The 27,233-nt window shown below is 46.1% G+C and overlaps 2 protein-coding genes across 2 annotated transcripts; both read left to right on the top strand.

The window, feature by feature from the left end:
• The first annotated feature begins 5,464 nt into the window (after positions 1 to 5,464).
• On the top strand, positions 5,465 to 25,078 carry LOC149348683 (uncharacterized). The gene is made up of 6 exons (XM_089585877.1): positions 5,465 to 5,570; positions 8,441 to 8,541; positions 20,152 to 20,214; positions 20,294 to 20,368; positions 22,672 to 22,725; positions 24,954 to 25,078. Exons 1-6 carry the CDS (start codon positions 5,465 to 5,467, stop codon positions 25,035 to 25,037), a joined length of 483 nt encoding a protein of 160 aa, XP_089442003.1. The 3' UTR covers positions 25,038 to 25,078.
• On the top strand, positions 8,850 to 11,323 carry LOC149348684 (uncharacterized). Its single transcript, XM_089588259.1, has one exon. It carries the CDS (start codon positions 9,217 to 9,219, stop codon positions 11,206 to 11,208), a length of 1,992 nt encoding a protein of 663 aa, XP_089444385.1. The 5' UTR covers positions 8,850 to 9,216; the 3' UTR covers positions 11,209 to 11,323.
• Positions 25,079 to 27,233: the final 2,155 nt, after the last annotated feature.

The following is a 27,233-nucleotide window of genomic DNA, read 5'->3' as shown; positions in this document are numbered from 1 at the left end:
TTTGACTTAAAAGGAAATGTGTGTGCGATGAGATGTACAGCTCATAGTTTTTCAGCGCAACGGCACACGGCCAACGAAAAGAAGCGAAAAGACGAGAAGAAGGACGAACACAGCGCTGTGTTCGTCCTTCTTCTCGTCTTTTCGCAGCTTTTCGTTGGCCGTGTGCCGTTGCGCTGAAAAACTATGAATTTAAATCAAGTATACCAACTAGCCCAACAACTAACTCTACTGAGATGTACAGCCTTTGTCAAATATATACAGCCCAGAAAGTTTGCTTCCAAGCCCTGTAGCGGGGCTCTTAAGCCCATCTGACAGCCCGAAGCTTAGAGAGGTTGAGGACTTAAGTTCCTCCCCTTTTCGTCAGATTAAGGTCCCTCAGTATGCAACAGGAGCCGAGCTGCAGGGCACAGAAGTAGACCTATTGGACAAAGACTTTACGTAAAAGTGGCTGGTGAAGCGAACGTATTTCACAGCCGTCTCTCTAAATTCGGCGCTGTGAAACACGGCACGTATGTCTAACTCCACGTAACCTCAAGTCCGCGGGTGTGCGAAAGGATATACGCTTGAATTTCTCTCTGACAACTAAGAAGCTTCATCGCATGATGTTAAGCCCCATGTTACTTAACAGAATGCCTGCGCTAAGGCTGGCATGCATTCAACGACTACATCTTCAGCCTGCCATAACCGTGAAATTTTGTCCGGCCGTCCACGCCACAACTAATCTTACAAAAATAAAATGCACCAAAAATATTCAAAAAATAAATCTCTTGGCTGTGAATCCGTAAGAGTGTGTGGTGCTTTAAACATATCAGCTATGGCCGCACTGTTTTTGTGTAGCCATCATTATCATATAATATCTACAATAAAAACGTCATACGCCCTGTGACTCACGTGAAAATGCTGAAATTCGTTGTCTTTAAGCATTCAGGACAAGGGAGCCAGTTAGATGCAGGATTCTGAAATTTGATTGTTGGAAGGTGTTTTGAAGTCTTCTCTTTTAAATACTCTCGAACTGGCTGTGTGTCAGGATCAGCGCGGCACACCGCCATCCAGATCCTTTACATACTACGCGGGCACAAAGTCATTACAATGTAGGGAACACTAGACTGATTTTGTATAATTTGCATAACCTATCTGTATAAAAAGACGAATTTTTTATTATTATTTATATACTGAAGTTAAAAAAAAAAAAACTTTTCGACATTGCACGTCAGAACGAAAGACTCCGTATGTTCCGGACTATAGTGCACACCCGGTTTATAGTCCACAGGGACAAAGTTTGGCCTAGAATAAAAAGTTCTTGCACAGACAGCCCGCTTTCGTTGTACCGTGCGCAGGGGCGAATTTAAGCTGAAAATCTTTTTTTTTAGATTGTCTGCTGATGTTTCATGGAAGCAGCCCAGATTTTACTCATCTCTTTAGAGGAAGTAGGCCAAAACCGTGCGCTTTTTTTTTCTCTCCGTAAAATTCTTTCCGCCCTGCTCGGTTCGACTTTGCTGAGCTGTAGTGCTGCGGGAAAGGCTCTTTGTCTTTTCCTAGCCATCTTCAAAAAGGACTACGACGACTCTGGCGTTGTTAAGTACTGCAAGTACTGCAAGCAGTATTTGCTTGAATATTGAAGCTTACTCCATATCAGAACCAATATCGCTATGTTACTTAGAATGGCAATATCTCAGCCATAGACGGGTCTCGTTTTCTTTTAGTTCGACAGTGACGTAAGTCTTATTCGGCTCTGACGAATGATCTTAAAAAAATTTAAATCATGTTTCATCTGCACCCATCGATTGTCGTCACACTTCAAATTTAAGCTTTTAATCACCTATAATCCGCGGATTTTAGCCAGGAAAATGTGGTAGATAGGCAACAAAAACTGTACTGGTCACACATATTTAAGAAGTAATCATAATTTCTGAGCTCAAACGCTGTTCTTTTTCGTATTGGAGACACCGGTACCTATTGCCATTTGCGGGGACTTCAACGCCGACGCCATGCAAACACCGTGGTTACCAGAGTTCGTGGATGAACTTCTTGGCATCATGATATTCAAGAACTCTTTTTAAATTGCTCACCACAAGCGACAGCTGCACCGCCTGCAGCTTCGTGTGACAAGTAGATGTGGCAAGCACGATGTAAATAAAGCAGTCACTGATGGTTACTACACCCCTCGTTATCAAACTCTCCGGGCCTGCCTCACAGCGGCTGAGGTGCATTTGTTCTAATGATGGGATCAGGGAGTCGAATCCCGCCCTTCTTAAACACGAGTGAAATGTCGCAACTCTGGTGTACTGAGTGACGTCACTGCACGACAAGAAACTCTAGGCTATCGAAATTCGTCCGGGGCAATCTTCTTCAGTGCCCCTCACAATCCAATTTAGGACGTTAAGCCCCAGATGCCATTACATGCCGTGCCGTACCATGCCGTGTCGTATTGTACCGTGCCGTGCCGTGCCGTGCCGTGCCGTGCCATACCATACCATAGCATAGCATACCATACCATACCATACCATACCATACCATACCATACCATACCATACCATACCATACCATACCATACCATACCATACCATACCATACCATACCATACCATACCTTACCATACCATACCATACCATCACCGGGACTGTCAAATGTTCTTGCCTCAATCCTATAATTAAGAAGCTCAGCTCAGTGAAAAAAGGCACCAGGCTTTATGACGAAACGGATGCGTGCGAATACTTGTGCACAACAAAAAAGAAATCTGCCGTGATTACTATATTTCGTCAATAAAGCGTTTCCCCCAGAAAAATACGCCAAAAGGCGCACGGCCGCAAGCCTGTGCCATCTCTTGACACCAATGAGAGGCCTGCCCATTTGGTTACATGCAAAACCCATGGAGGGCAGCACTAAAAACTAGTTTCCAAAGCGCGGTGGTTTCATGCTACAGTGGCATACCCAAACTTTTACGGACAGTGGCAGTTTTTCTCAATGTTTGCGCTATCATTGTGGCCCTGCGGTTTATGGCATAAGATCATGTTTTAGCTCGCTAACAAGACAAATGTATTGACTTCTTATCAGTTTAAATTGTGCACGTATTGGTGTTTTGTATGTTCCTTGGTGATTCTTTGATGTATTGTCTTCGTTTAAAATTGTGTAGCTTTGAGTACTGCCTCCCTGCTGAACATTAGGTTTGTAGACTCGTCAAGCTGCTCTTTGGCAGCTTTTTTCTACAACCTCTTCATCTGTATTCTAAGATGAGAAATAAATTGAACTGAATTGACTGATTGATAGTAGCAATTACTCTTCACGCGAGTGGAGTGAGAAAAACACATTGCACAAAACAATCACTTTCATTCATCTCGTCTCTCATAGCCTTAGTCGCTTTGGGATTTGGGACGTTAAACCCTATAAACCAACCATCCAACCATCATCTTGCCTGCTAGCGTGCCGTTTTTTTGGAAAAACTATGGAGACAAAAGAAGGGATGCCTCCGAAGTATTTCAATTAAATGTTGAAATGATAAAGAGGATGTGATTTTTGTCTCCTGTGGTTGCTTATTTAGTACCGGCGCTCTGAAAAAGGCCCAAAATGAGAAAAACATTACAAGCTAAACAGCGTCTTAACATTTGTGGATCACGTAAATTGCGTTAAGCCTGCAAACTTTCTTTGAGCTACACTTAGTACTTCTCTACTTATCATAAAAAATTTGCTACCCGACCAACGGAGATCTGGGCACTGAGTACCCAAATCACCGTGGGTAGTGGTTTCATGATGACGCGTAATTTTGAACAAAGAAAAGAAAACAACAAAGTGAAACTCCAAGAAATTTTGTGTAATTAACAATAAATGTACAATCCAGAAATTTCCACTTATGTTTGCGGTTTCTCTATTAGACCGCAAGGTATTGAGCCTCTAATATGCTTCATTTCTGTACATTTGGTTTTCATGAACTGCGATTGTAAATAACTTTTTACTGGAGCCAAAAAACCGGTCTCGATTTACCGAGATTAACATTTCTTGAGAACGCTGCAAAAACAGCCCTATTTTTGGTGCAGTCGGTTCTCTAAAGAGCATCATGCAGCAGGGAAGTCGAATAAAAGTATTTTTTATGCATTTTATGCACTCGTGTCAAATGTAACTGCTATCAACCACGTATACCGCTCAAAAGTAAATAAATATTTGTTCCTAAAGAGCTGACACTTGTTTTTCTATGTTAAGCGGAAGAGGAATAGCAACCGCGCAAACGCTGTGCAAAGTTGCCAGTGGCCACGCAAGGCTGGGACTCTGGCTCTGGAAGATCAAAATTTGGTCTCAGGTGAGCACTTTGAAAACGCTCACAAATAGAGCCGTTCTTTAAAGTAGTCGTTATAGTCACAGATTCTTAGTTTTCGGAACGCCCTTCAGCTCGTTGTTCTTGTAGCACTGAAAATGTCTAATTGCCTACAGCGATACAATCGCGTCGCCTCTTCGTTATTGCACCAAGAATGAAAGGGAACATAACTCTAAAATTCGATATTCTAAATGCTACTTCTCAGGGAGCTCCTAAACACAGCATTTTCTTGTGTTTCGTAAGTTTATGCATGTACTGAAGAGCTTGCGTCATTCATCGTGCTTGGATATGTGTGGTATGCATTTTTGAAATCCCGCATGAAACCTTGTGTGCCGAAAATATGCTTACCTTAACCAGGTTTTTGTTCGCGCTTGTTAGTCGTCAACTAGTATTGTGATCTGTGCTGGTATTTAAAAAATAAACAAATTATGCCTATCAGTTCCTCATATTTCAGTGATATAACTCCCCTTAATACTTCTTACAATGTAATTGGCTTTGCGAATTTGTTATTTGATACTGATACTCATAATTACTGTAGATATCTACGGCTTGTCTGTCTGCAGCTAATATCAGAACGACTTTAGCAAGAAGGCACACACACACAAAGCCGTTTATTTAATGTTGCGACGCGCCGCTTACCGCTCCCCGCCTTATCATAGTTAGCACCAGTCACAGCTTAAAATCCCATGATATGATGGACGAAGTAGTTCACGTCACCGCAGATTACCTATACTCCTCATACTATACCGCGAAACTTTACTTAAGCACGGTAGTCGCCAATCTCTGCCCCTAGAGTTACCGTCGTACTGAAGACATTCTCGCTCTGAAACCTTTTGCAATTTCTCCTTACCCGTCGCACAAAGTAGGGACTTTGTCAGGGACAAAGTCAAAGTCAAAGCCTCGTGCCGTGACTGAAATAGCAATAATTCCAGTACAGAAACTGAAGTCAAAGTGTGCCAGGGTAAATGACAAGGCGCTTTCCATCACTGTCCGGCTACTAGCACCATACGAAGGCACCATCGTTGACACAGCTGAACAACTCGTCCGCGAGGTCGTACATTTCTGGAAAAACACGTTCTCTTGCTGGCGACAACGACCTTCGGCACGTGTGTCGGTCAAGTGGGAGGGACGCACGCCACTGTCTTTAGTTTCGGCTCCATGATGAACGGTGCACTGCTGGCCGTCTTATGCACGTTGATGCTTGCTGACGGGGCGAGGGATTGCAGTGGCTGCAGCCGCTTGCGTTGGTGCCGACAGAAGCTGAGTGAGTAAGCTTAGTAAAAGGTAAATGTGGTGTTTACACCTACTTGTATGTACGTAACGCTTCCAATAATTTTTCTTTAGTAGCGTAAAGTGGAGACCGAACTATGTTTACATGCATCACTGTCTCACAAGAAGTCGCCGCAGGTATCCGGATGTTTGAGCCGAAATTAGTCGTTGGTGAAAAACTTGACGGGACACTTGAGCTGCGTCTTGAGGGTATGACACAAAGTTAATGGGTGCCTTCAGCGTGTTCGGGTCCTTTTCTTGTCACTAGTCTCTCTGTATTCATTGATCGCGGAGAGCCCTCATAGCGCTCTTGGCTGAGTGGTGCCGCTGTTAAAAGATGCAGCACTGCCCCAGCAGGTGCTTGTGAGACCCAGCTTGCTCTACCCGAGCAACTTACTGCGACCAGTCATTAACTTAACAGCCACCTTCCACGGTGGGCGGTTGTCTCACAATCCGGTCGGCAGGTTGTGATCACATCGCAAGGTCGAGTGTCGCAGGTGGTAGATTGGCCACCTGCCTTTCTATACACGCCAACTCCGCCGACGACGGAGTTGCCGCTGAGATGGACATTTAACGCTTATGCGTTAATAGTATGTCCTGGAATGATAGTGAGCCGCCATGCTGGCTCAGTGGTTATGGTGTTCAGCTGCTGACCCGAAAGATACGGGTTTGATCCCGGCCGCGGCGGTGGCAGTTCGTTGGAAGTGAAATGCTAGAGGACCCTGTATTGTGCGTTGTCAGTGCACTTAATGAACCCCAAGTGGTGGAAATTGTCCGGAGCGCTCTAATACAGCGTGCCTCATAGCCTGAGTCAATATGAGACGTTGAACCTCATAAGCCATGAAATTAGTGATTATGCGCATGATACAAGCAAGTTTAAAATTGCGAAAAGTGCGATCCTGCTCAAATGACAAAGCGTCAAAGGCGCTCGGTACATGATGAAAGCGAACAGCCGGCAGGTGAAACCTCGCTAGTTTTTAACGTGCGATAAACCAATTAGAATAAAACTTTAAAAGAGCACAGAAGCTATGCAATTTAGTTTACACAACATAATTATGGTGACGAGTGTGAGCCTCTTCTAGAAAGCATGTCGCAAGCCGAAAACCACCGGAAGCATTATATAATATGGTGTCTTCTTAGGATCGCGCATGAGTCTACAATGTAGCAAGACTGCGCAGGAAGTGGCATAATTGAGACTAGTTTGTCGAAGTTGAAAGCTATTACATCACAGTACAATCTAATCACGATGATTTCATTTTGGTCTTTCTAGAATGAAACTGAAAAAAACTGAAATCGTCCTAATGTACAAAAAAAAAAATAAATTACGAGGAACTTTAGCAGCTAAAGTGGTGAAAGGCGAAAGCCTGAGTGCTGCATTCTGCTACGAGATGGTTCACTTCACACTCGGTTGGTGCATTAATTAAATACCAATTAATGACGCTTAAGCTTCGCATTTAGGAGTGCAACGCGACAGCGTATGGTAGCGCTGCCAGGTGGTCCACGGAACACCACCACCCGTTCGGAGCGATGCGTTGCCCTTTGAATGCAACGCTTTTTGAGGAAAGGTTCTACGCCTTGCACGTCGGTAAATTGGTTTTTGAGGAAAGGAAATGTATCTGTCACTCATATCTCGGTGGACACCTAAACCTCACCGTAACGGGAAGGGAGGAAGATGGGAGTGAACGAAGACACCGTATTCACTAGACGCGCCTTTGTTCATTCCGAACCATCGAGCTGGCATGGCGAAGTGGTAGCGTGCTCGTCTCGCACACCGTAGACCGGGGTTTGATTCCCAAGCTCGGCCAATTTCCTACTCGGTTTTATTTATTTATCTAGTCTGACTAGAAAGGTTAATTAGGCTAATTGGTTAAGTAAGTCCCACTAACTTAGAGCATCACTATACGATCCCTTTAATTGGTTGCATGGTTAATAGCCAAAGTACAATTGGCCCCGTTTGAAGTTCGCGCACTGTGACGTCACGACCGTTTCGACCAATTGAAACGCGTGACATTTCTGTCGAAAACTTCTGCTTACAACGTGAGGCATTAAAGGCTTCCGCCTTAATAAATTGAATGAATTGAATGAACATGGCAAAAGTCTGGCTACGATGCACAGCGACTGCAGTTTCACTGCCTGGCTGAGCAATATCATTCAGAACGCACAATTATCATAGAACGTCTTCAAGCAAGGCTTCAACCTCGTGCTCTTTGCCTCAGGAACGTTGTATCTAGTGCTCTGAAAAAGTAGTATAACTGCGCCCAATTCCTTACACGTACCATCCCCGAGCACTCTCCTGCTTTTAGTTTGAGAAAAGGAATTGCTTCAAGTAAACGTAGCTTTTTACAAAACCATGCATGATTGAAATTGCTTGGTATTGGTGTACTGTGTTTAACATCCTCAGCGACACGTGGGCTGGGAGGGACGCCGTAGTGAAGGGCTTTAAATCAATTTCGGCCACCCGGGATTCATTAATGCTACCTTACATTTAAAAATACCCGGAAATCTTGCATTTCGCCTCCAAAATGACGCCCCTGCGGCCGGGATTGAACCTGCGTCCATGGGTTCAGCAGCTCAGCGCTTCAAACACTGAGCCAGCGCAACAGGTCGATTGGAATTGTTTGACATTTCAGATGTTTTTGTCGAGTAATTTTGTTTCCGAACTTGTGTTTTTTTTTTTGCCGCTGCCACGTTTCGTGTTTTCTTTTACTTTGCCGTCTTTTGTTTCACTGTCTACCTTCTGCTGTTTTATCTACTCCCATTTAAGCAGAATCATCGACCTGGTATCGAAATAAATAAAAACAAATAAACAAATTAGTAAATTAGTCTATGTTCACTGAAAAACAACTTTTTCTTTCCTCATTCAAGACCCAAGAGATTTTGCCAAGGCCATGAGCAAGGCCACAGAAGTCATGTTCGCTTGTAAAGACATCATCATCAACCTGAACCTGAGCCCATCGATCCTAAAGGTGTGTTTCCGTGTAGTGTGTACTGTTCTTTTTCATTTTATGCGACATAGTCGAAAGCGGCGTGTCAGCGTAAAGCTTCATTTCGTTTTATTACCCTAAAGGCCCTAATGAGGGGTGTTAATAAAGCTTGTAAAGATCTTACACCCAATAACGGGTGTAGATAAGAAGCTTACACCCAATAAGGTGGGTAAGCATCTTTGTAAGCGAGGCAAGTCACCGCGTTGTCATTTGCTTACTACACACACAAACTTTACTGCTGAATAGCGGTGCGTAAAGTGAATGGGCTGTTTTGAATGCACCGTTTAAGGGGAGACGCGGGTCGAAAAATCGGCATTATTTTGAAAATTTTCAATTTTCTGTTTTCGATTGTTTTACCATCTTTGAACATCCTACTTTCATGCAGCAAAATATGAAAGCAAGATTTGTATCAGAAGTTAGTTAAAAACGCGTCTAAATGAGCCGCGGTGACCAAAAAAGTCGCGCGTACTGCCCAATTTTGGCCATCTTTGAGCTGCCGCCGGTCACGGCAGCGGCGCCGGCCGCCATTGCACCCTCTCGCAAAAAGTAGGGTAAGCCTTCTTCTTTCGACTGGCACATCAGTCAGTTTCGTATTTTCACGGGAGAATATGAAAAAAACGCTTTTTCCCCTCGTCTTCCGGACGCTCCTGATGTCACATGACGCGAACCCGAGGCCGCCATTGGTTGTCGCCGTGCGGTGGAGCCACCCCATCAGTTTCGCATCCGCTCGCGTTGGATCGTCTCGCACGGCTATTCAGCGTTTCTTCTCATTATCAGAAATTTTTCATGATGGACTGCGAGAAGAAACGCAACTTTCGCCTCCGCAAGAGCCGGACTGCGTGTCCGTACAAGGGTAAGCGCAAGCAGAAGCGAAGGAAAGCCACGAACGCGACGAGCGCTGCAAGCCCCCTACGCCAGCAGAACGGCAGCACGCCTTCCAGCGCTGCGACGTCGAGCACGTGTGATTTTATCAGTGACGCTTTCGAGTTCGTGAGCGCGTCGGAGAAGAAGTTGGCAGCGTTCCAAGATGAAGAGATAGCGGAGAGCAGAACCGGTGCAAGCGCCGTTATCTGCGAAGTGGAAGCGCTGACCCGTCTCGTTAGCGGTGCCATGTGCGGGGCGTGCGGGAAGCGCGAACTCACGGTGATTGAGATCGAGAACAAGCGGAAAGGCCTCGCTTCTCTCCTGGAGCTCAGGTGTTCAAACGAAGCATGCCCGGCAACGGCAATTTCTGCTGCGTATACGTCGCTACGTACGGATACCAACAGCGGTGAAGGCAGTGACGCGGAGCGTTGCAGTGGAAGCCCCCGCGATAGCTTCGCTATCAATGTGAAAGTGGTGCTCGCTGCACGTTCCATAGGTGTCGGACACGATCAGCTGATGAGGTTTTGTGGCGTTCTTGGCCTACAAAAGCCGCTTCATCACAAGACATTCCACAGCATAGCGAAGAAAATACACATCGCTGCCACCAAAGCGGCCGTCGACAATCTTGCAGAAGCTAGGCGGATAACCGCATTGGAAACTGCGCAGACTGACGTTGCGGTCATGTTCGATGGGACCTGGCAGAAGCGCGGGCATAAGAGCCACAATGGTGTTGGCACTGCCATCTCTCTGGACACTGGCCTTTGCCTAGACTTTGAAGTGCTGACCAACTACTGCCAAGGCTGTAGCAGTCACAAAGCACTTTGTGATGAAGAGGAAGAAGTATGGAAGGCCTTCCATTCTCCTGTGTGTGAGAAAAATGTTGAGTGCACCTCACATGCAATGGAAACTGAAGCAGCACTACGCATCTGGAGCAGGACGCAGTCCTACAACATGCAGTTCACCACATTTCTCAGTGATGGTGACAGCAAGGCATATGCTGCAGTTTCCGAAGCTCAGGTTTACGGGCTGACAGCAGTGACCAAAGAGGACTGTACAAACCACGTTTCTAAACGTCTTGGCACTGCACTAAGAAAGCTAAAAACACCGCTGCCACGTGGACAGAAACTTGGTGAGAAGGCCATCCAAAAGCTGCAAAACTATTACCAGATTGCAATAACAAGCAACCGAGGCAGCCTAAGAGGCATGTACTGTGCAATTTGGGCATCATACCTCCATTCGTGCTCCAGCAATGGTGCAAGCAGCCACAAGTTTTGCCCTGATGGGAAGGAGTCGTGGTGCAGGCAGAAGAGAGCCGAAGCTCTGGGAGAACCAGCTCCAGACCACACCCCCCTCCTAACCAAGGCACAAGGAAAAGCAGTACTGCCAATTTATAAGCGGTTAACAGACTCCAAACTGCTTACCCGCTGTTTGCGAGGGAAGACGCAGAATGCTGCTGAATCTCTCAACAGCAAGATTTGGATGCTCTGTCCAAAGAGCAGATTTGCTTCACGGACTGCAGTGGAGACTGCCACTGCCATTGCAGTCCTGTGGTTCAACAGGGGCCACTCCAGCTTCGAGAAGGTGCTGGAAGAACTGAGAATCCTCCCTTCAAAGGAGCTGGTCAGACTCAGCTTGGAAAGTGACCAGAGGAGAATCAAGAAGATGTCTGCCAAGCTGACTGCGGAAGCAAAGTCCCATCGCCGCAGCCAGGTGAAGCGAGCTCGTATTGAGGACTCTCTTCGCAAGAACCGGGAAGGCGAAACTTATGCTGCAGGACAATTCTAGTCTTGCGGGCTAGTAGCAAACATGTTGAACTACCTTACCACCAAATTTCATGCGGTTTGGTTGAGAATTTTGCCATCCAGTGTACAAATAAACTTTCAATTTAGTTTTTCTCAAATTGGTGTTTTTGCCCGTTTTTGAAGTTTGTGCACACAATTTTTTCCTCTTGTACTTCTTGGATTTTAATGAAATTTTGCACAGATGTTCCTTGGGGTGCATAGAGTGTGGAAATCTTGTTTATGTAATTAATTTCACCATATTTTTATTATAATATCATACCAACCGACTGAAGTACAAAAGAAAATGACACCCTAATTTTCATGAATTTTTTGGCTGAAAAGGATGCAGACAAAAATAATTCCATCTAGATTTCAACATTCTGTGGCTTGTAATGAACTACCCAGGGTGTTTTAAAATGCTCTGTCATAATGATTACTAAGAAAAATTGTGTGCACAAAAAAGGAGTTTATTATACATTTCATAGAGCATAAAAATTGAACTACTATAGATATCAAAAAACTGATCACATATTTCATAACAGAAGATCAGTTTCTACCAGCTGTGAAAATTTCAGCTCCCTAACTTCATAATTAAAAAAAAAGTTTTTTCGAGGAGCGTCTCCCCTTAAGATGCTGGGTACGATAGTGTTTGTTAATTTTACTTACTTTGAACAGTTGTTAAAAGATTAATCAGTTTTAGGCCGTTGTTATTTGTGTGCTTGGCATGTTTGGGGTGAAATTCTTGGTAAAAGGCTCTTTGACTCCCCCCCCCCCCTTTTCAGAAGGCAAAGAACACCTTGTGTCTCGGCGTTCTTTGACCACAGATATACTAGTGCGATAAAAATTTATCATTATCATCACGAACTTATTATTCAGTAAGATTATTTTGCGAAATGTTTACGCACAAAATATGGCCTTAATTAGTAAAGTATACTCCAAAAAGCCAGAAAAAATTAGGGAAAGGACTTCACGTGTACAGGCACAAAAATTCTTTCGTTTCACCCTCGTCCATATTTCTAGAGCCCATGAAATTAACCAAGTAAAGCAAACAATCACATTTTTTCGATAATGTGTGCGAGTATTAAATCACCAATTTCCTTAGTTCATTCTTTCCTCAGAAAATAGAGGTAAAGCTATTGGCTCACTTAAGTGGTTCTTTGTTCTATAGTTACCCTCACTGCATGCTGCAATTCTAACTGCAATTAAGCATAAAGTTGTGTTGTGTGGTATGGTTTGTAAGGTTTAAGGTCCCAAAACGCACACATGTCCAACTTTCTTGGACAAGAATTTTGAATATTTAAACATTTTAATACACTGTTATAAAAGTATGGTCGGTAATGGTCCATTCTTCGGATGCTTTGCAAAATCTTTCTGTTAAAGTTCGTTTCTTCGCTCGCACCGAGTATTAAAGACTGCCTTAAAAAACCAGTGCGCAACGTTTTTGAATATAGCAAAAACGTTAATAGAAAAAAAATGCAAGGCTGTCGATGGGAGATCTCTGGATATATTTATTTTTGTAGTGAAAACTTACATTGTATGAAAAAAAATGTGTTCATAAACTCTTTCTCGTTCAAAAATGCTTTTGTCCAGAATTGTTGGACATGTGGCTTTCAGAAACATCCTAGTGGGGGGCTCCAGATTAATTTAAATCACCCATGGTCCTTTACTACCCACTGAAACTGCATTGCACATGGTCAAGTGGGATGCAAATGATCGAAACATTTGATGGCGGTGTCTAGTCAGAACTTAATTGAGGAGATTCGTTATCGACCACTGCTTTGCTTGGCAACGGATTTGAAGGAGAAGGTGGAAACATTTGCGTACTGTAACTTCTCGTCTGTATGCCTGCCAGCTACAGGTCTGTATGCAGGCTGGACTACAGTGCCTTAACTCGTATCTAACAGCGTAAGGCATGGCTATGCTGTCATGGCTGGACTACAGTGCCTTAACTCGTATCTAACAACGTAAGGCTTGGCTATGCTGTCATTTAGGAATTGCGATCGAGCGAATTCAGAGGTTGACAAGGGCAGTGCACCTTGATACAAATGTGATTTTGTGCTAGTGGACAAACGTTCTGCAGCTCGATTTTGAAATTCGTGTCAGAGTTCGGCTGGAGTTCGGGTCGGCTGGACGGCTGAGCAAACATCGTATCTTTAATCTTTATGTTTCAAAGCGGTGGGCATTGGCTATCGAACTCTGAATGAGGCGAACCTCGGATGTTTTGCCATTTAATCACTGACAGTGGCTTGTTTTCAAGTAAGTAGTAGTAGTAGAAGACGTTTATTCGGCCAAAATTTACAGGCCGAGCATGTCGACCACCTGGGCGACCAGAAGCCGCTGTTCTTCTTCCCCTTCAGCGCCAAGCCAGTCGAGCCAGGTGGTGATGGATAGAGAGGGTGGGGGGAAGGAACCCGACTGCTGAGCAGCCGGGCAATAGAAGAGGCAATGGGCAAGGTCCGCATAGATACAGGGGCAGTTGGGACAGGAAGGGTACGATCGATAGCGATAGAGAAAGAGGCAAGACGGGGTGATGATTGCATTCATTTGAACGTGCCGAAGAAGGCGAGCCTCCGGCACTGTGAGTGATGGATGAGGGGGAGGGTAAAGGCGTTTGTCGAGGCGGAGCTCGAGGTAGACATCTTTTATGGTGCGGCGAAGGGTGAGTCTCCCACCGTCCTCCGAGGGCTTGGGCCAGGGGATCAACGGTGCCCGGAAAAGTGTGTCACGGGCGAGCTGATGAGCCAGCTCATTGCCGTCAATCCCTGAATGCCCAGGTACCCAGCGGAGGAAAACGATGGAAGGCTACAATGCGGAGACCGCTCGTTCGACCTCCTGTTGAAGAGAAGGGGTTAGGGTGCGTTTCTGTATGTGGTGTATAGCGGCTTGTGAGTCTGAATAGACTGTGTACTCTTGAAGAGACGGAAGGAGGGCAAATGACTGGAGGGCATGCGCAATGGCGAGGACCTCGAGGGACAATGCATCCGGAGGGCGTAGAAACGGCCCGCTGGTGTGAGTTTCAGGAGCGGGGAGGTGGGGGTGGTACAGGGCGTAGCCGCAGGAACCTCGAGGAGCCACGAAGGAGGCATCCGTGTAAGCTACACCCTGGGTATCAAAGAGAGGGGAATGGTGCTGTGCGGCCACATGACGACGGCCGGCGTGCAGAACGGGGGACATGTAGGACGGAAGGGGGAGGATCCGAAGATTGGGAGCCGGCGTGGGAATAGGAGAGGTAAACGGGGCGCAGGGAATGGGCGAGATACCCGCTTGAGTCAGTAACCACTGACCCTGACGGGTAAGGGAAAGCCGGGCAATCTGCGAGTCATGATGGAGAGAGAGCAGAGAACGGCGAGGATGAAAGAGGCCTGTTGCAAAGATCTTTGCAGTAGAGGTAGTGATAGGGAGGTTGAGAGCTGCCTTGTAGAGGCCCACAAGGGCAGTCTCAAGAGCGTTAAGTTGAGTCTGAGTGAAGGAAACGTAGGGTGCAAAGTACAAGACCTTGTTGAGGGCCAGCGCGTGGGCAACTCGGCACGCATGAGCCTCGTGGAGACCTGAGCGCCGAGTGACCACGCGCCGCAGGAGGTGAGTTACGGAGTGGCAGGTGGTGACAGCACGGTGGAGGGCTTGCACGTTCTTGGCTGCATGCAAAGGAAAGCCAAGAACTTTGCACTGCGTGACGACAGGAATGGGAGAGCCAGAAAGGTGGAGAGAGACGAATTGGTTGTGTGAGCGCTGGTATGAGGAATGGTTGAGGAGAAGGAGCTCGGATTTTTCAGGAGCAGGAGAGAGGCCAGCAGTGGTGAGAAAGGAGTCGATGAGATCTAGGCCACGTTGCAGGGTGTCCTGTACGTGACCGGGAGAGCCAGACGAACACCAGAGAGTGATGTCATCGGCGTAAAATATATGATGCAGGTCGGGAATTTCAGCTAGCTGGGAGGCGAGAGAGGCCATAGCAAGATTGAAAAGGGTAGGAGAGAGAACAGCACTTTGAGGAGTGCCTCGGGTGAGGTTGTGGGGGTCGGAAAGATTGGTGTCGACTCGAAAGCGAGCGACACGTTTAGAGAGGAATAAGCGGATATAACAGTACATGCGGGAGCCACAGTCTAGGGAGACGAGTTGGGAAAGGATGTGGTCGTGGCAAACACCGTCGAAGGCCTTGCGAACATCGACGGTCACAAGTGCGTGAATTTGAGTGGGGGTAGGTGACAGAAACGTGTGCTGGAGAACCAGAAACATGTCCTGTGCACAGACGTGGCGTCGGAAGCCGATGAGAGAATGAGGGAAGAACTCCCTCGTCTCGAGAAAATTAGAGAGGCGAGTCAGGGCCATTCGCTCAAGGGTCTTACCAACACATGATGTCAGGGAGATTGGGCGGAGGTTAGAGAGAGAGGGAGGCTTGCCCGGCTTTGGAATCATAGAAATGAGGGAGGAGGTCCAGGAGCTGGGTAGGCAGCCGCTGTCCCATGCATCATTGTAGGTTTTAAGGAGGAATTCTTTGGCGCAGTCAGGAAGGTTGCGAAGTGTGGTGTATGTAATGGCATCCTCACCGGGAGCCGAGCGTGTAGCATTAGCAGCCAGAGCCGATTCGAGCTCCCGGAGAGTGAAGGATTGGTCCAGATTAGGGTTAGGTCCACCGCAGTACACCGGGTAGGAGGGTGCCAGAGGGGGCGGGAGATAGAGGCGAGCTGATCAAAAACATCGGAGGGAGTTCCTTGAGTGAGGGCTTTAGCTAGAGTGGGAGCAAGGGCAGGCTTAGTGCCAAGGAGGGATTTGAAGAGAGACCATGTGAATCGCGAGTGCAATGCAGAGTCAAGACGGTCACAAAGAGCACTCCAACGAGAGTGCTCGAGTGAAGCGCAGTGGGCGACGATCTCGGCTCGCAGAGCAGTGATCCGGGAAGAAAATTGGGCATTGTGGGGTTGGCAGCGGAAGGAGCGTTGAAGACGTTTACGGCGACGCCATAAACGGAGTAGGTGAGGATCTGGGTCTGGGACTGGGTGACAAGAGCGAACACGACGGATACTGGACGTGAGCGCTGCAGTGATGCGCGACGTCCAGTCGTCGTAGGATTGAAAGGAGTCAGAGGCGAGATTAGCGCGGAAGGCGTGCCATTCAGTATGAGTGACCGGATGATATCGAGGGATGTGGTAAAGAGAGGCGGAAATGTGGACAAGATAGTGATCACTGAGAAGAGTTTCGGCTGTCACCTGCCAGTGAAATGAAAGTGAACCCCGAGAGAAAGTGAGATCGGGTGTCGTGGGGCGCTGTGAGGCAGTGCCCGCTCGAGTAGGGGAGCCAGGAGTATTGAGAAGGGTGAGGTGGCGTTCCTGGGCCAGACAGTGGAGGAGGCGGCCGGGTTTGAGGGTTTGAGGGTAGCCCCAGAGTGTGTGAGGTGCATTAAAGTCGCCACCAAAGAGGAGATGGGAGTTAGAAGGAAGAGAGTGAAGGAACTTGCCCAAGGCGGAAAATAAAGAGGAGGTAACAGGGGGGTTGTAGAAAGACAAAAGGGCGAGTGAGACGCGGGAAGAAGGGTGGTAATAGACCACACTAGGGGTGTGCGAATATCAAATTTTTCGAATACGAATCGAATACGAATACTTAGTTCCGAATATCGAATCGAATATCGAATAATCAAGGAAAGACGCATCTAACCACTGCAAAACATTTATTTCAGCATCCAAGTACATCACAGCTCAACTATCAATAAGTAAATGAACACAAAAGGTGTGTATGCCTGCACAGAAAGTATCGAAGTCTAGATCATTATTCTTAGAAGAGTGGAATTTTCACAGAAAATGGCTAGTACACAGCACTGATTGAATCTAGCACGCCATCAGCGCAACAGCGTGCTGCTGGGATGAACATTAAAGGTTGTTGTGAAGGAAAACCAGCTGCTCCACATGGTCAGGCAGGAGTCGTTCCCTTGTAGCTGAAACCACTTCTCCAGAGACAGGTAATTCCCTCTCACTTGGCACTGAAGTGGCAGGTATTGCGAGGTACTTCGTGCACAGCTTTGAGTATACCAGCTTCGCAAGTATAGCCAGAAAGAAGCTCACAAGCACTGTCAGCTACGACATGGCCCAACATTACGCATAGCTCTCGACGTCGCCATGTTGTTATATCTATGTCGATTGGACTTGAGCACCGAAATGTACGCCGGTGCTCGCAATAAAATATTCGGCTAAATACGAATATTCACATGGGATCGACTAATCGAAACAACACGAATACTTAGATTTCGAATCGAATACGAATAGCAAAAATCTAATATTCGAATTATATTCGAAAATATCGAATATTCGCACACCCCTAGACCACACCAACTAAATATTTAAGAAGGACGGAGGGGATATCAAGTGGCTCCACGAGCACGTCGCTACGTACATAAATAGACGCAAGTGGTGTGGTCGTAGTGGCATGGTAGGCGCGGTAGCCTGGGACAGTGCGGGCCGTCCGGGTCTCCTGGAGAAGGAGAAAATGGGGCAGGGAGGGGCGGACGAGTAGATACTGGTGGAGGGGGGTCTTATTATGGCACAGATTTCGGCAGTTCCACTGCACAATCTCGAGGTCCTCGCCAAAAGCCATTATGATAGTGTAGAGGTAGAACTTCGTGAGGGTACGCGTTCCTTCTTTTTGGCCGGGGCAGTGACTCATGCAGGGATTGGAGCGTAGAAATGAAGGATTCTAATTGTTTGGATTGTGCTTGGAGGGTGGTAAGAATCTGCAGAACCGATGTCTCTAGCTGAACCAAGCGAGTGTGGTGTGCCTGTGTGGTGGTTTCGAGAAGATCAGCCAAAGGGGCGACCTGGGCGGTGGAGGAGCAAGTGGTGAGTGTGGCAGGGTGCTCATTTAGCTTGGTAAGCTGGGAGGTAAGAGAGGAGGTGGTTGTCTGGAGGGTTTGGGTCAAGGCGTGGATCTGTTGTTGTAGGTCGTGGGAAACGCGCTGTTGCTCTCGCTGCTGGCGTTCCAGCATAGCGAGCCGGAGGTCTAAGGAGCGGCTCTCGTCAGTCAGGGATGGAGAGGGTGGTGCAGTGGAAGAGACGCTGGAAAGGGACGCTGGAACCGAGGAGCCTTTAACTTTGGCGGCGTAGGAGCCTGGTGGTGACGTGACCGGAGCTGACGGAGGTTCATGATTAGAGGAGGAGGGGGGTGGGTTGCGTGGCCCGGCGCAAAGCTAGGCGTCGTAGGTACGCAGCTTTGGCACACTCGCGTTGTTTACCGAGGAGAAAGGGGCAAGTGGGGTCGAGGGAGGGGTGGGTGTTTACCTGGCAATGAACGCACCAGGGCTGGGCATATACATGGGCGGAAGGGTCGGCGGTTAGAGGAGCAGCACAGCGACGGCACTTTGCCGGAACGCTGTGCTGTGGACACTGGTGGGCGTGGTGTCCAAGAGCGAGACAACGGGTGCAGGTGGGAGGCTTAGGCTTATGGGGATGGCACCGGAAGGCAACGCGTTTGAAATACACAAAGTGGGGAATTACGGTTCCAGAGAAAGTTATGAGCACCGACTGAGTGGTGCCCATCATACGAGCAGCAAGAATATCGGTTTTGAATGATTCGATATCATGCATGAAGTCACCAGGGGTGAAGTGGCCACCGACGTTATGGATGACGCCGAGGCATGAGATGGGAGGATTAGGGGCATATGTTTTAATGGTGATAGGCTTACCGTGAAGCTGAAGATGCGTGATGGAAAGCAGGAGGTGGGCGGTGAGAGGGGAATGAGTTTTTAAAAAGACGAGGCTTTGGGCTGGCTTGGCCTGAAGGGTAATCTCAGCACTGCTCTCGGAGGACAGTTGTGCAGCGGAGACGACTGCGGCGAGGACGTCGTAGAGCGGTATCTTGGGGTTGAAGGTGCCAGGGGGAAGCTGGATGCCAACTGTGATGAGCTCGGTGCGGGGCCGGGTGGAGGAGGCAGGCTTACGGCAGGCACCGATGGTGGTCCAGCCGACCTCAGGGGCCGGAATGAGATGGCCGTCGACCGAGGACGCCGTAAGGTCCATGTCTGCTGTGTCGTCAGCCTGAGCCGCAATCTGCGACGCAGGTACCAAAGTGCTGGACTTGCTGTCAGCGGGAAGTGTGGTCCGAGTAGGTGCGGCGGCACTGGCGGCGGCGACGAACGCAGTCGACAGCGATGCGTCTGTGGGCCCGAAGCTCTTGGCTTCCCTTAATGCGTGGAGTTGGCCAGCAGTGGACGCCGCGGCGGTGACGAACGCTGCCGGCTGCGTTGCGGCTGTCGATTCGGAGCTCCCAGCGTCGGTGAACGCGACTGGAATGGGCGCGGTGGTGTGGCCGGTGTTGAACGCAGCCGGTTGAGACATGGCTGTAAGCGTGGTTGGAGTAGGCCCCGCGGCGGCCGCGTCGGAAGAAGTTGACACCGGCGAGGTATGGGTGGATCTCGGCTTCAGGGGCTTGTTGAGACGCTGCATGCCAGAGGTGCAGGCGCGGTGCGTTAGGGTTCGTGAGGCGCCGCGCCGCAGCAGATTTTTGGAGGCGCTTGGAGCGCCAGCTCGACAGCGGGCCGTGATGCGAATGGTGTCCTCGTGGTGCGGATGTCTTCCTGACGCGATGGAGTGTAAATCCAGGGGCGGGCAAGGCCCTGGACCAGGCCAGGGGCAGGTGAAAACGGAGCACGATAGTCAGCCAGCTAACCAGGGCGGCCTTTTCAAGTAATGAATAGTCGCATCAGGTGCGGCCGTTTTCACGAACACTTTCTTTGTGATCACGAAATTTTGAAGAATAAATTTTTTAGATATGCTGCGTGCGGTTGGTTTGAATAGAAGGTTCGTAATAAAAGCACAAACAAGCATTAGCATTGCGGTAAATGTTAAAGAGCATCTGGGGACTAGAAATGACTAGGACTTATAACTGCTAAACTGTATAGAATAGGAACTGTATAGAAGTGGATTCTTGCATTTGCGTGCAACCAAATATATTTATTTCTTTATAGGAACACCGACGACTCTGCATTGCTCTTAAATTTTGCTACGCATACTCCAGCTATCAAAACCAGGTCAGTGCCTCTTAGAAACAAAGGTAGAATCAACTAATACTGTTACCTCAAATAATATTGCATTTTTTTTTCCTTTCAGACATTGTACGACATGCGCCAAGCCTTTACACTTTGCATGAGAACAATGTTTGAGGTTGTAGACGCAGTTAATCCGGTAAGGAGCGGAATATATAAGATAAGAATTATTTACTGCTAATTGTGTGAGATAACTGGTTTCCAGACCTGTAAAACAAAACACAGTTACACTTGCTTGGCAGCTCGCGGCCCCTGGGGAATATCGCAAAGCAAGTTCATTCCAGCAAATTCCACCTTCATTTTGGAACACATTGCCACCCACTCTAAAAGCATCAATTTCCTTGCCTGAATTCAAAAATAAGCTCACAGCATATTTATGGGAATGCTGATGTGTAATTCTTTTTTTGTGTATATTACCTATGTGATTGTGATTTTTGACTCGGTTTTTGTGGTGAAGTATTGATTTGATATTTTCCATATTTTATATTTATCCGCTAACTATGCTGTAATCATTTCTTGTGTTATTGATTTATCGAGGGTCCCCGTGCAGTCTTGGACTTTGGGACCCTCGTCTGTACATTTATAATGTTTTGTATAGTTTTTTGGGACCAATAAAACCTAACTTTCCTGTAAGCCGATAGATTGCATGCTATGGACTTCTGGACGCAACTTTACAAACTATTCAGGGGATTCGACAATCACTGCTTTTAAATGCTAGCTACCATTTTCATATTTCTGGAAATAACCTTGAATGTCCTTGTGTGTGATTTGGCGATTGCTGCACGCGGCACTGCTGAAAAAAAAACAAAGGCTCTGACAGCCGGAATACCTTCCACGAGCGATATAGTTGTTTCAGAGTAAGGGGAATGAGAAATGAAAATAGAATAGCTTTAAGCTTTAAGTCAAACTGAGCGCTTTAGTGTTTCAGTTTCGTGACGTAAATTATGCAAAAAGTACTAGTGGTGAAAAAAATTCGAGGCGCGATTTTCCAGCATGTGACAAAACAAGAAACAATATACAAAACAGTAGTCTGAAATTAGCAACGATTTAACTATTACAGAAGCGACACAGAACTAGAATTGAGTTCATTGGGCCAGTATTATCAGTCCAACTATCATTGTGTGAGCCAGTGCAACCTGTGCCAATAACGTTTCTATGGCAATTTTGTTTCCTTTGTCAACTGCTGAGTGGCCAAGTTTGCACCCGCCTTGTGCGGTATACTCTTCGAATGTATGAGAAAATAAAAAAAAATATTTTATGCAACACATCTGCCTGCAAATGACCTGCTGGTAAATTGGTTCTCGAGCAAAAGCTTTTGTCACCAGAAGTAAATAATAAATGGAATAAGAAATGAAGTACTTTTTTCTTTCTGAAGCGAAACAGTGAGGAAGAAATAAGCAAAACGACGAAAGAAAACTAGACAAAATGCTTGGATGGCGGAAAAGCAGTAAGAAAAAAGTGAGGAAGTACCATATTTCTAGTTGCCCGATGCCTTTTTGATGAATCAAAACATGCTAGCTGATCAGAAATTCTTCTAACCGGGGCGAGTAACATATTTGTCATTTTTTTAGCTTTGCCTTTTGCGTTAGAAATCGGACGGTACGAAAGCAGGAGCACCGCAAATTCCTCTTCAAACTGTTGAGATGATCACGATAATCATATAAATTATTGTTCTGAAGCTATAAAAGTAAAAAAGAAGCCTCAATCCTAAATAAAAAATTCATTGTGGAATGGAAGAACTTTGCGCCTGTGGAGAGGCAACTTAGTGAGCGATATGCCCTCGTAACTGCTTAGTGTTTCTCACTATATGTTCGCCCAGTTATTGCTTAATAGTGCGTACAACTGAGCCATAAATTACTCGTGTGAGCAATGCCATCATCCTCATCGTCGGTTTGTGGGGGCACTTTCACTGCAGGGTGAGGAGGTATCGTAGAGATCCTAACTAATCCTCAACTTAAGCCTACCATAGCGACACTGCTAATCTGTGAAATTTGAACGTCGTTATTTCAGCTGCTTTTGCGCAAGCGTAAGTTAAATGAAGACTTTCAGTGTACTTCATAACCACATTCTCGTAATCGACGTTTTCTGACCCAGATTCATTACGTAAGAGAGTTATGCGCTAATATTACTGCGTTTGCTTTGTAAAACTTAAAGCTGCCAATGATCCTCATCCCTTTACTCTATCAGTTTTCTTTCTGTCGTTGCACGTGTTGCTTTTTTTATAGTATTTTAAGCTTTAGCTAACTTGCAATCTGTAGTCCAAATGAAGGTAGTGGCATGGTTCCATTGTCGTGTATTCTTTTAGGAGATAATGGTAATGTGCAACTTATAATTAGGGGATACCTAGCAACTACACCGTAGCTTAGTGTTACTTTCCTAGTAATTTATTTTTTAATGTGTGACTGTGACTGTGTGCCGTAGATGTATTCTTATCTTTTGCAGGGCCTCCTGCAGAAGTACAACATCAACGTCAGCAGCCTTGTAGATGGCGCTTCGGTGGGCAGTTGCTTTTTTCCAAGCATGCTTACCACTTTGCAGCAATGATACCTCAAAATCCTGGTGGCGTTCTTAAACAGTTTTCAAATAAGGAAATGTAACAGCATTTTGGTCACCTGCTATAGTGTCTAAATTGCATGTGTATATAATGGCCTTTATGCGTTTTTCTAACAAAATCTTCGATTCCAATGGTCTTATAGGTATGCTTGAGTCATGACATTCTAGAATGTTCGAGCACCTTTTATTAGATTTCCATATGAGATTATTCCACTCCAATAAATTAATCTGCCTTTATCTACCAGCTTATGCCTGCTAATCTATTAATAATGATTGCCCTACACGTGCGTTCTACCGTTCTGGAGAACTAATATCATTTAAAATTTGTTAAGCATTTTGTAATAACGTGATGCTTTATGCTCACTAATCTTTGTACATATGATTAAGCGATGAAAGCGTGCAGTAAATTAAATTAGTGCGTGAACTCCTACTGCGATGAAAGAAGACAACGCAGGAGATTTTTTTTTTTTTCAGTATGTGGCTTATACTGAAACTGGACAAAACCAGATATTTATGTCTGTACGAAGTGCGCAAAGTCAGGTAGAGGCCAACACTACCATCAAACCAAGTCGAGCCAGTATGGGTATTCTGTGGCATACAATGCCGTTCAAATGAATGGTTTCCGAATTATTAAAGAGAAAAGTGCAAGTAAGCTTCGAATCAACTTGAACTATGTTCAGAGACCCAGTGGGAGGGCTCTTTTACGACGTTACATATGTCAGCAAACCGTTTATTGCGCTCACTTTTTAGATTGCCCATACTGCGTTCTGAGCCGAGTGTTAGGGCTTTATCGCTAAAATTATGGGACGCAGCTAAACGGGTGTGAAGGAATACGTGCCCAGAAACGCGCTAGGATCCGAAGAAGCAATTACGAACGCAGCGCGAAACGTATAAGTAAAACAGGGGCTCTCAGACCTAGATCTATGGATCCTTTGGGTTCCTTGGTGTGCTTTTGGGCTTCCGAGGATCAAAAGGCACGGATGGCTAAATCCCCATCTTCGCTGAACCCGCTTTAATTTGAGTTAATTGTTGTGTAATTTATCATAGCACGCGGCTGAAGTGTGTAGTCAGCCGTCGTTAAAGGGTTTTGGCAAATTTAAAGGAGGCGAAAGGATTGCTTCGTGTTTGTATGGTCTTTTTATTTGCATTTAAGACAGATACTAAGAGTATTAGGGTTCCTCGGTAGTCTTTGAAAGCTAGTGGGGTTACCTGAGGCTGAAATATTTACAACCCTGGGTTATAAAATTGGCGGCACGTACAAGTGCACGCTTAAAAAGGGCTCGCCTGTTTTAAGAAGAGAGAACATCTGTGAGGGGGACACAAGCTCATAAAATGTGTTCATAGAGACAAAAAAAGAAACCCCGATGAAACAGCAAGCCCTATGTATTCCCGACATGGAAACTGCCGGGGCCGCACGGAAATGGCATGATTCGCAGCATTATGCTCGGAATATAACGAATAGGGAACGGGATGAGGGCACTGGCGTGCTTATTGTTTACTACACATGCCGCAAAAGCGAGAAGCCTACTGTAAAATTTAGAGCAGCTAGCGTGACGTCAGAAAAACACCGTGAACAATACAAGTTAAAGGTACCTCCCGCCGGAATTCTTTCGAGCGTCTATCGCATTAATATGGAAGGTAAATAGTTGCGCACATTATTTCCTTTCTTTTTGCATGACATGGAGGTCACCTGAAAAATAATATTTGGTACAAAATGGTTAAACTTTGGAGTGATAACGCTCTTACCCTTCCACACATTTTTTGCGTTTTTTTAAAGCCAGATCCAAAGTTAATTTGAAAATTGCTGCAAGGATATGATAATTTTTGTTTTGCAACATGATGGTAGCTTTATTTACCCATCTAAATGACATTTCGCACAGTATCCCCGAATTCTATAACCAAAGGTGCTCTGAAGACTATTGCTTTTATTCAGTTTCCTTTAACTTAGTTCAGGAGAAATTGTACCTTGTTTTTCAACGGCCATCTACTGCGCATGTGTGTGTTTGGTACTATTGCTGAACTGTGAAGGGTGCATTCGCTGAGTTGCTACGAAGGACAGCGTGTATTTTGCCGTGTGTATGCGAGTAAATGACGTATGCGTTTACGGTACAGTTGTGTTTCTTGCAAATGTCTCGACAAACTCTTCGTGTTTGCATTTTTTTGTCTCACAGAAGTGCGGATTCAAGCACATTCCGAGAGAAGAGAGGTACGCCTTGGCCATCACGGGGTACTTCGCGGACTTTATTTCCGGTTGAAAGCACTTCAAAACTTCACACAAAGACAGCGACCTTGGAGGAACGTATTTGTTTCACAGTCGTTCGTTCACTGGCTGCGCACAGCGAAATGAAGAGATTCAATAAACGTTTGTTAATAAAGCTTAGCACAATTTCATGACATATAGTTATCTGGTCGCAGAGAACGAAATTATCCGCTCTACGATGAGGCCTGCTTGTGTTGCCGTTTATTGCTTTGCCAGGAACTATGTATACTGTATACAGCGAAATAAGGAGAATCAATAAACGCTGAGTAATAAAGCTTAGCACAATTTTCTGACATAGCGTTATCTGGTCGAAGAGTACGGAATTATCTGCTCTACGGTGAAGGGTGCGTGCGTTGCTGTTTATTTCTTTGCCAGGAACTATGTATGTGATGTAATTTCTGAGTTGTAGCCAATTGTGAGCAAAAAGAAGAATGCTACTGTTCCGCTGAATACCCAATTAAAGACGAAGAATTCTTTTACCCAGACGTGCTGCAACGCAAGGACTAGCGTTGTTTGGTTTGGCTTAGTTTGGTTTATGGGGGTTTAACGTAAGTTACTCCGGGCGGAAAGTTGCTCCGGGCCGTGGATAACGAAAGGGAGGGGTAGGGAGTACGTGTCATGTATGTTTCTGAGATAAGTGTACTCATGAGTGGGGCTGCGCACGCCCATGCATTTCACGGTTTAGCCCTTACGGGCTCGTGGAGGGAGAAATACTTACGTAGCTGGACTATGTTGCATTGTAATATTTCTTGAATAAAAATCAAATCACATCACTGAGAAAATTCTTGTCTTGATATTGATGCATAGGCATAAATTTTTCACCACAGTGATACGCCTAACATGAGGGGTAACAGGAGCCTATTATAATTTAATTATGCACGCTGCTAAGTGATAAGCATCGCCAGAATTGGGGCACCTGTAATCAGTGAGCCAGCTAAGCCAAATAAGTTACCGCGGTCCCTCTAAAAAACGTGTTTTGAAGCAATTTGTCGTCGATGAAGCAATCATGATTTACTGAATGTGTACAAAGCGCATGCCAGCAAATAATTTTTAAGCACATGCTTTTCAGAAAAGCCGGCCGAGAGGCCGCACTGCAGAGTAGTTGCACAACTCTTCCCCCCTTTTATTTCATTCTGTCTTTTACAAAATGATCACGCCATAAACTTGAAAAATAGCAATGGCTTTTTATTTCCGCGTAAAAGAAAGAAAGCAGTTTACAGGCTATGCCACACGCTGCAGGAAGACAGATATAGAAGATTTGTGGCTGGAGCAGTGCGTGTTTAATAATTAGCAGAGCTCAACACAAACAAATATAAGTAACACATACGCGCAGGGCTTTCTTTACCACGAAATGATGTTTTATTGTTGAGATACACGTGGACGTAAGCATGTAGGACCTGTGCAATGGAAGATAAACGAGACAGCAAAACAAAGAGCTGTTCAAAGTGCGCTACTACAGGAGTGCACTTTGCAGCTGTGCAGCGGAATGGACGGGTCACTGATAGGCATGCTTTTTTTCTTCTTTGTGAACTAGGACACCAGAAGCCGCAGCGCGAGTGCAGACTTCTCCCCTTTCAAGATTTGTATCGCTTGAAACTGCGGCTACCATGCAAAGGCAAGAGAATGAACAGTCATTTGCATTCGGCGTTTCTTTACAATGGAAAGGCGTGCCCTCTCGCCCTGTCGTTGACGCATCGGCATGTTAGGCCAACGTAGGGCCTTTCGCATGTCAGCGGGATTTTGTAGACAGACGGAAAAGCACGACTGGCAACGCGATTTCAGTCTTCTTCGAAAACCAAATATCTTCCCTGTTTCACCACATAAGTGAAAGCCCATGCACAGAAGCTAACATGAAATATTCCGTACAGCGGGCATTTTTTCTCATGCTTTGTGTACTGCTCAAATACGGTATGACCCGAGGGTGTCTTGGGCTCTGCCTAGCTCCACTTTTTTTTAATTTCTTTCAGAATTTTCCCCAAAATGCCTGCGCAAGGGCGACAATCACAGTGTGAGGAAACCAAGCTGAATGTATCCGCGATACCGAAGGCGGCCGCTTAGAGTCTACTGACTTGCCGCTGCATAGGACTGCGGACAGGACGCAGGAATTCCAAACACAATACCAGCACTGCTTTGGATAAAGTGCAGGCTGGGCGGAGCAATTGGAAAGCCTCAGGTCGTACTGTACGAGTAC

Source organism: Amblyomma mixtum, chromosome 4, assembly GCF_055824585.1.
Source record: "Amblyomma mixtum isolate Tamu chromosome 4, ASM5582458v1, whole genome shotgun sequence".
NCBI lineage: Eukaryota > Metazoa > Arthropoda > Arachnida > Ixodida > Ixodidae > Amblyomma > Amblyomma mixtum.
Note: the sequence above shows the minus strand (reverse complement) of the source record. Positions and strands in the feature narration are given on the sequence as shown.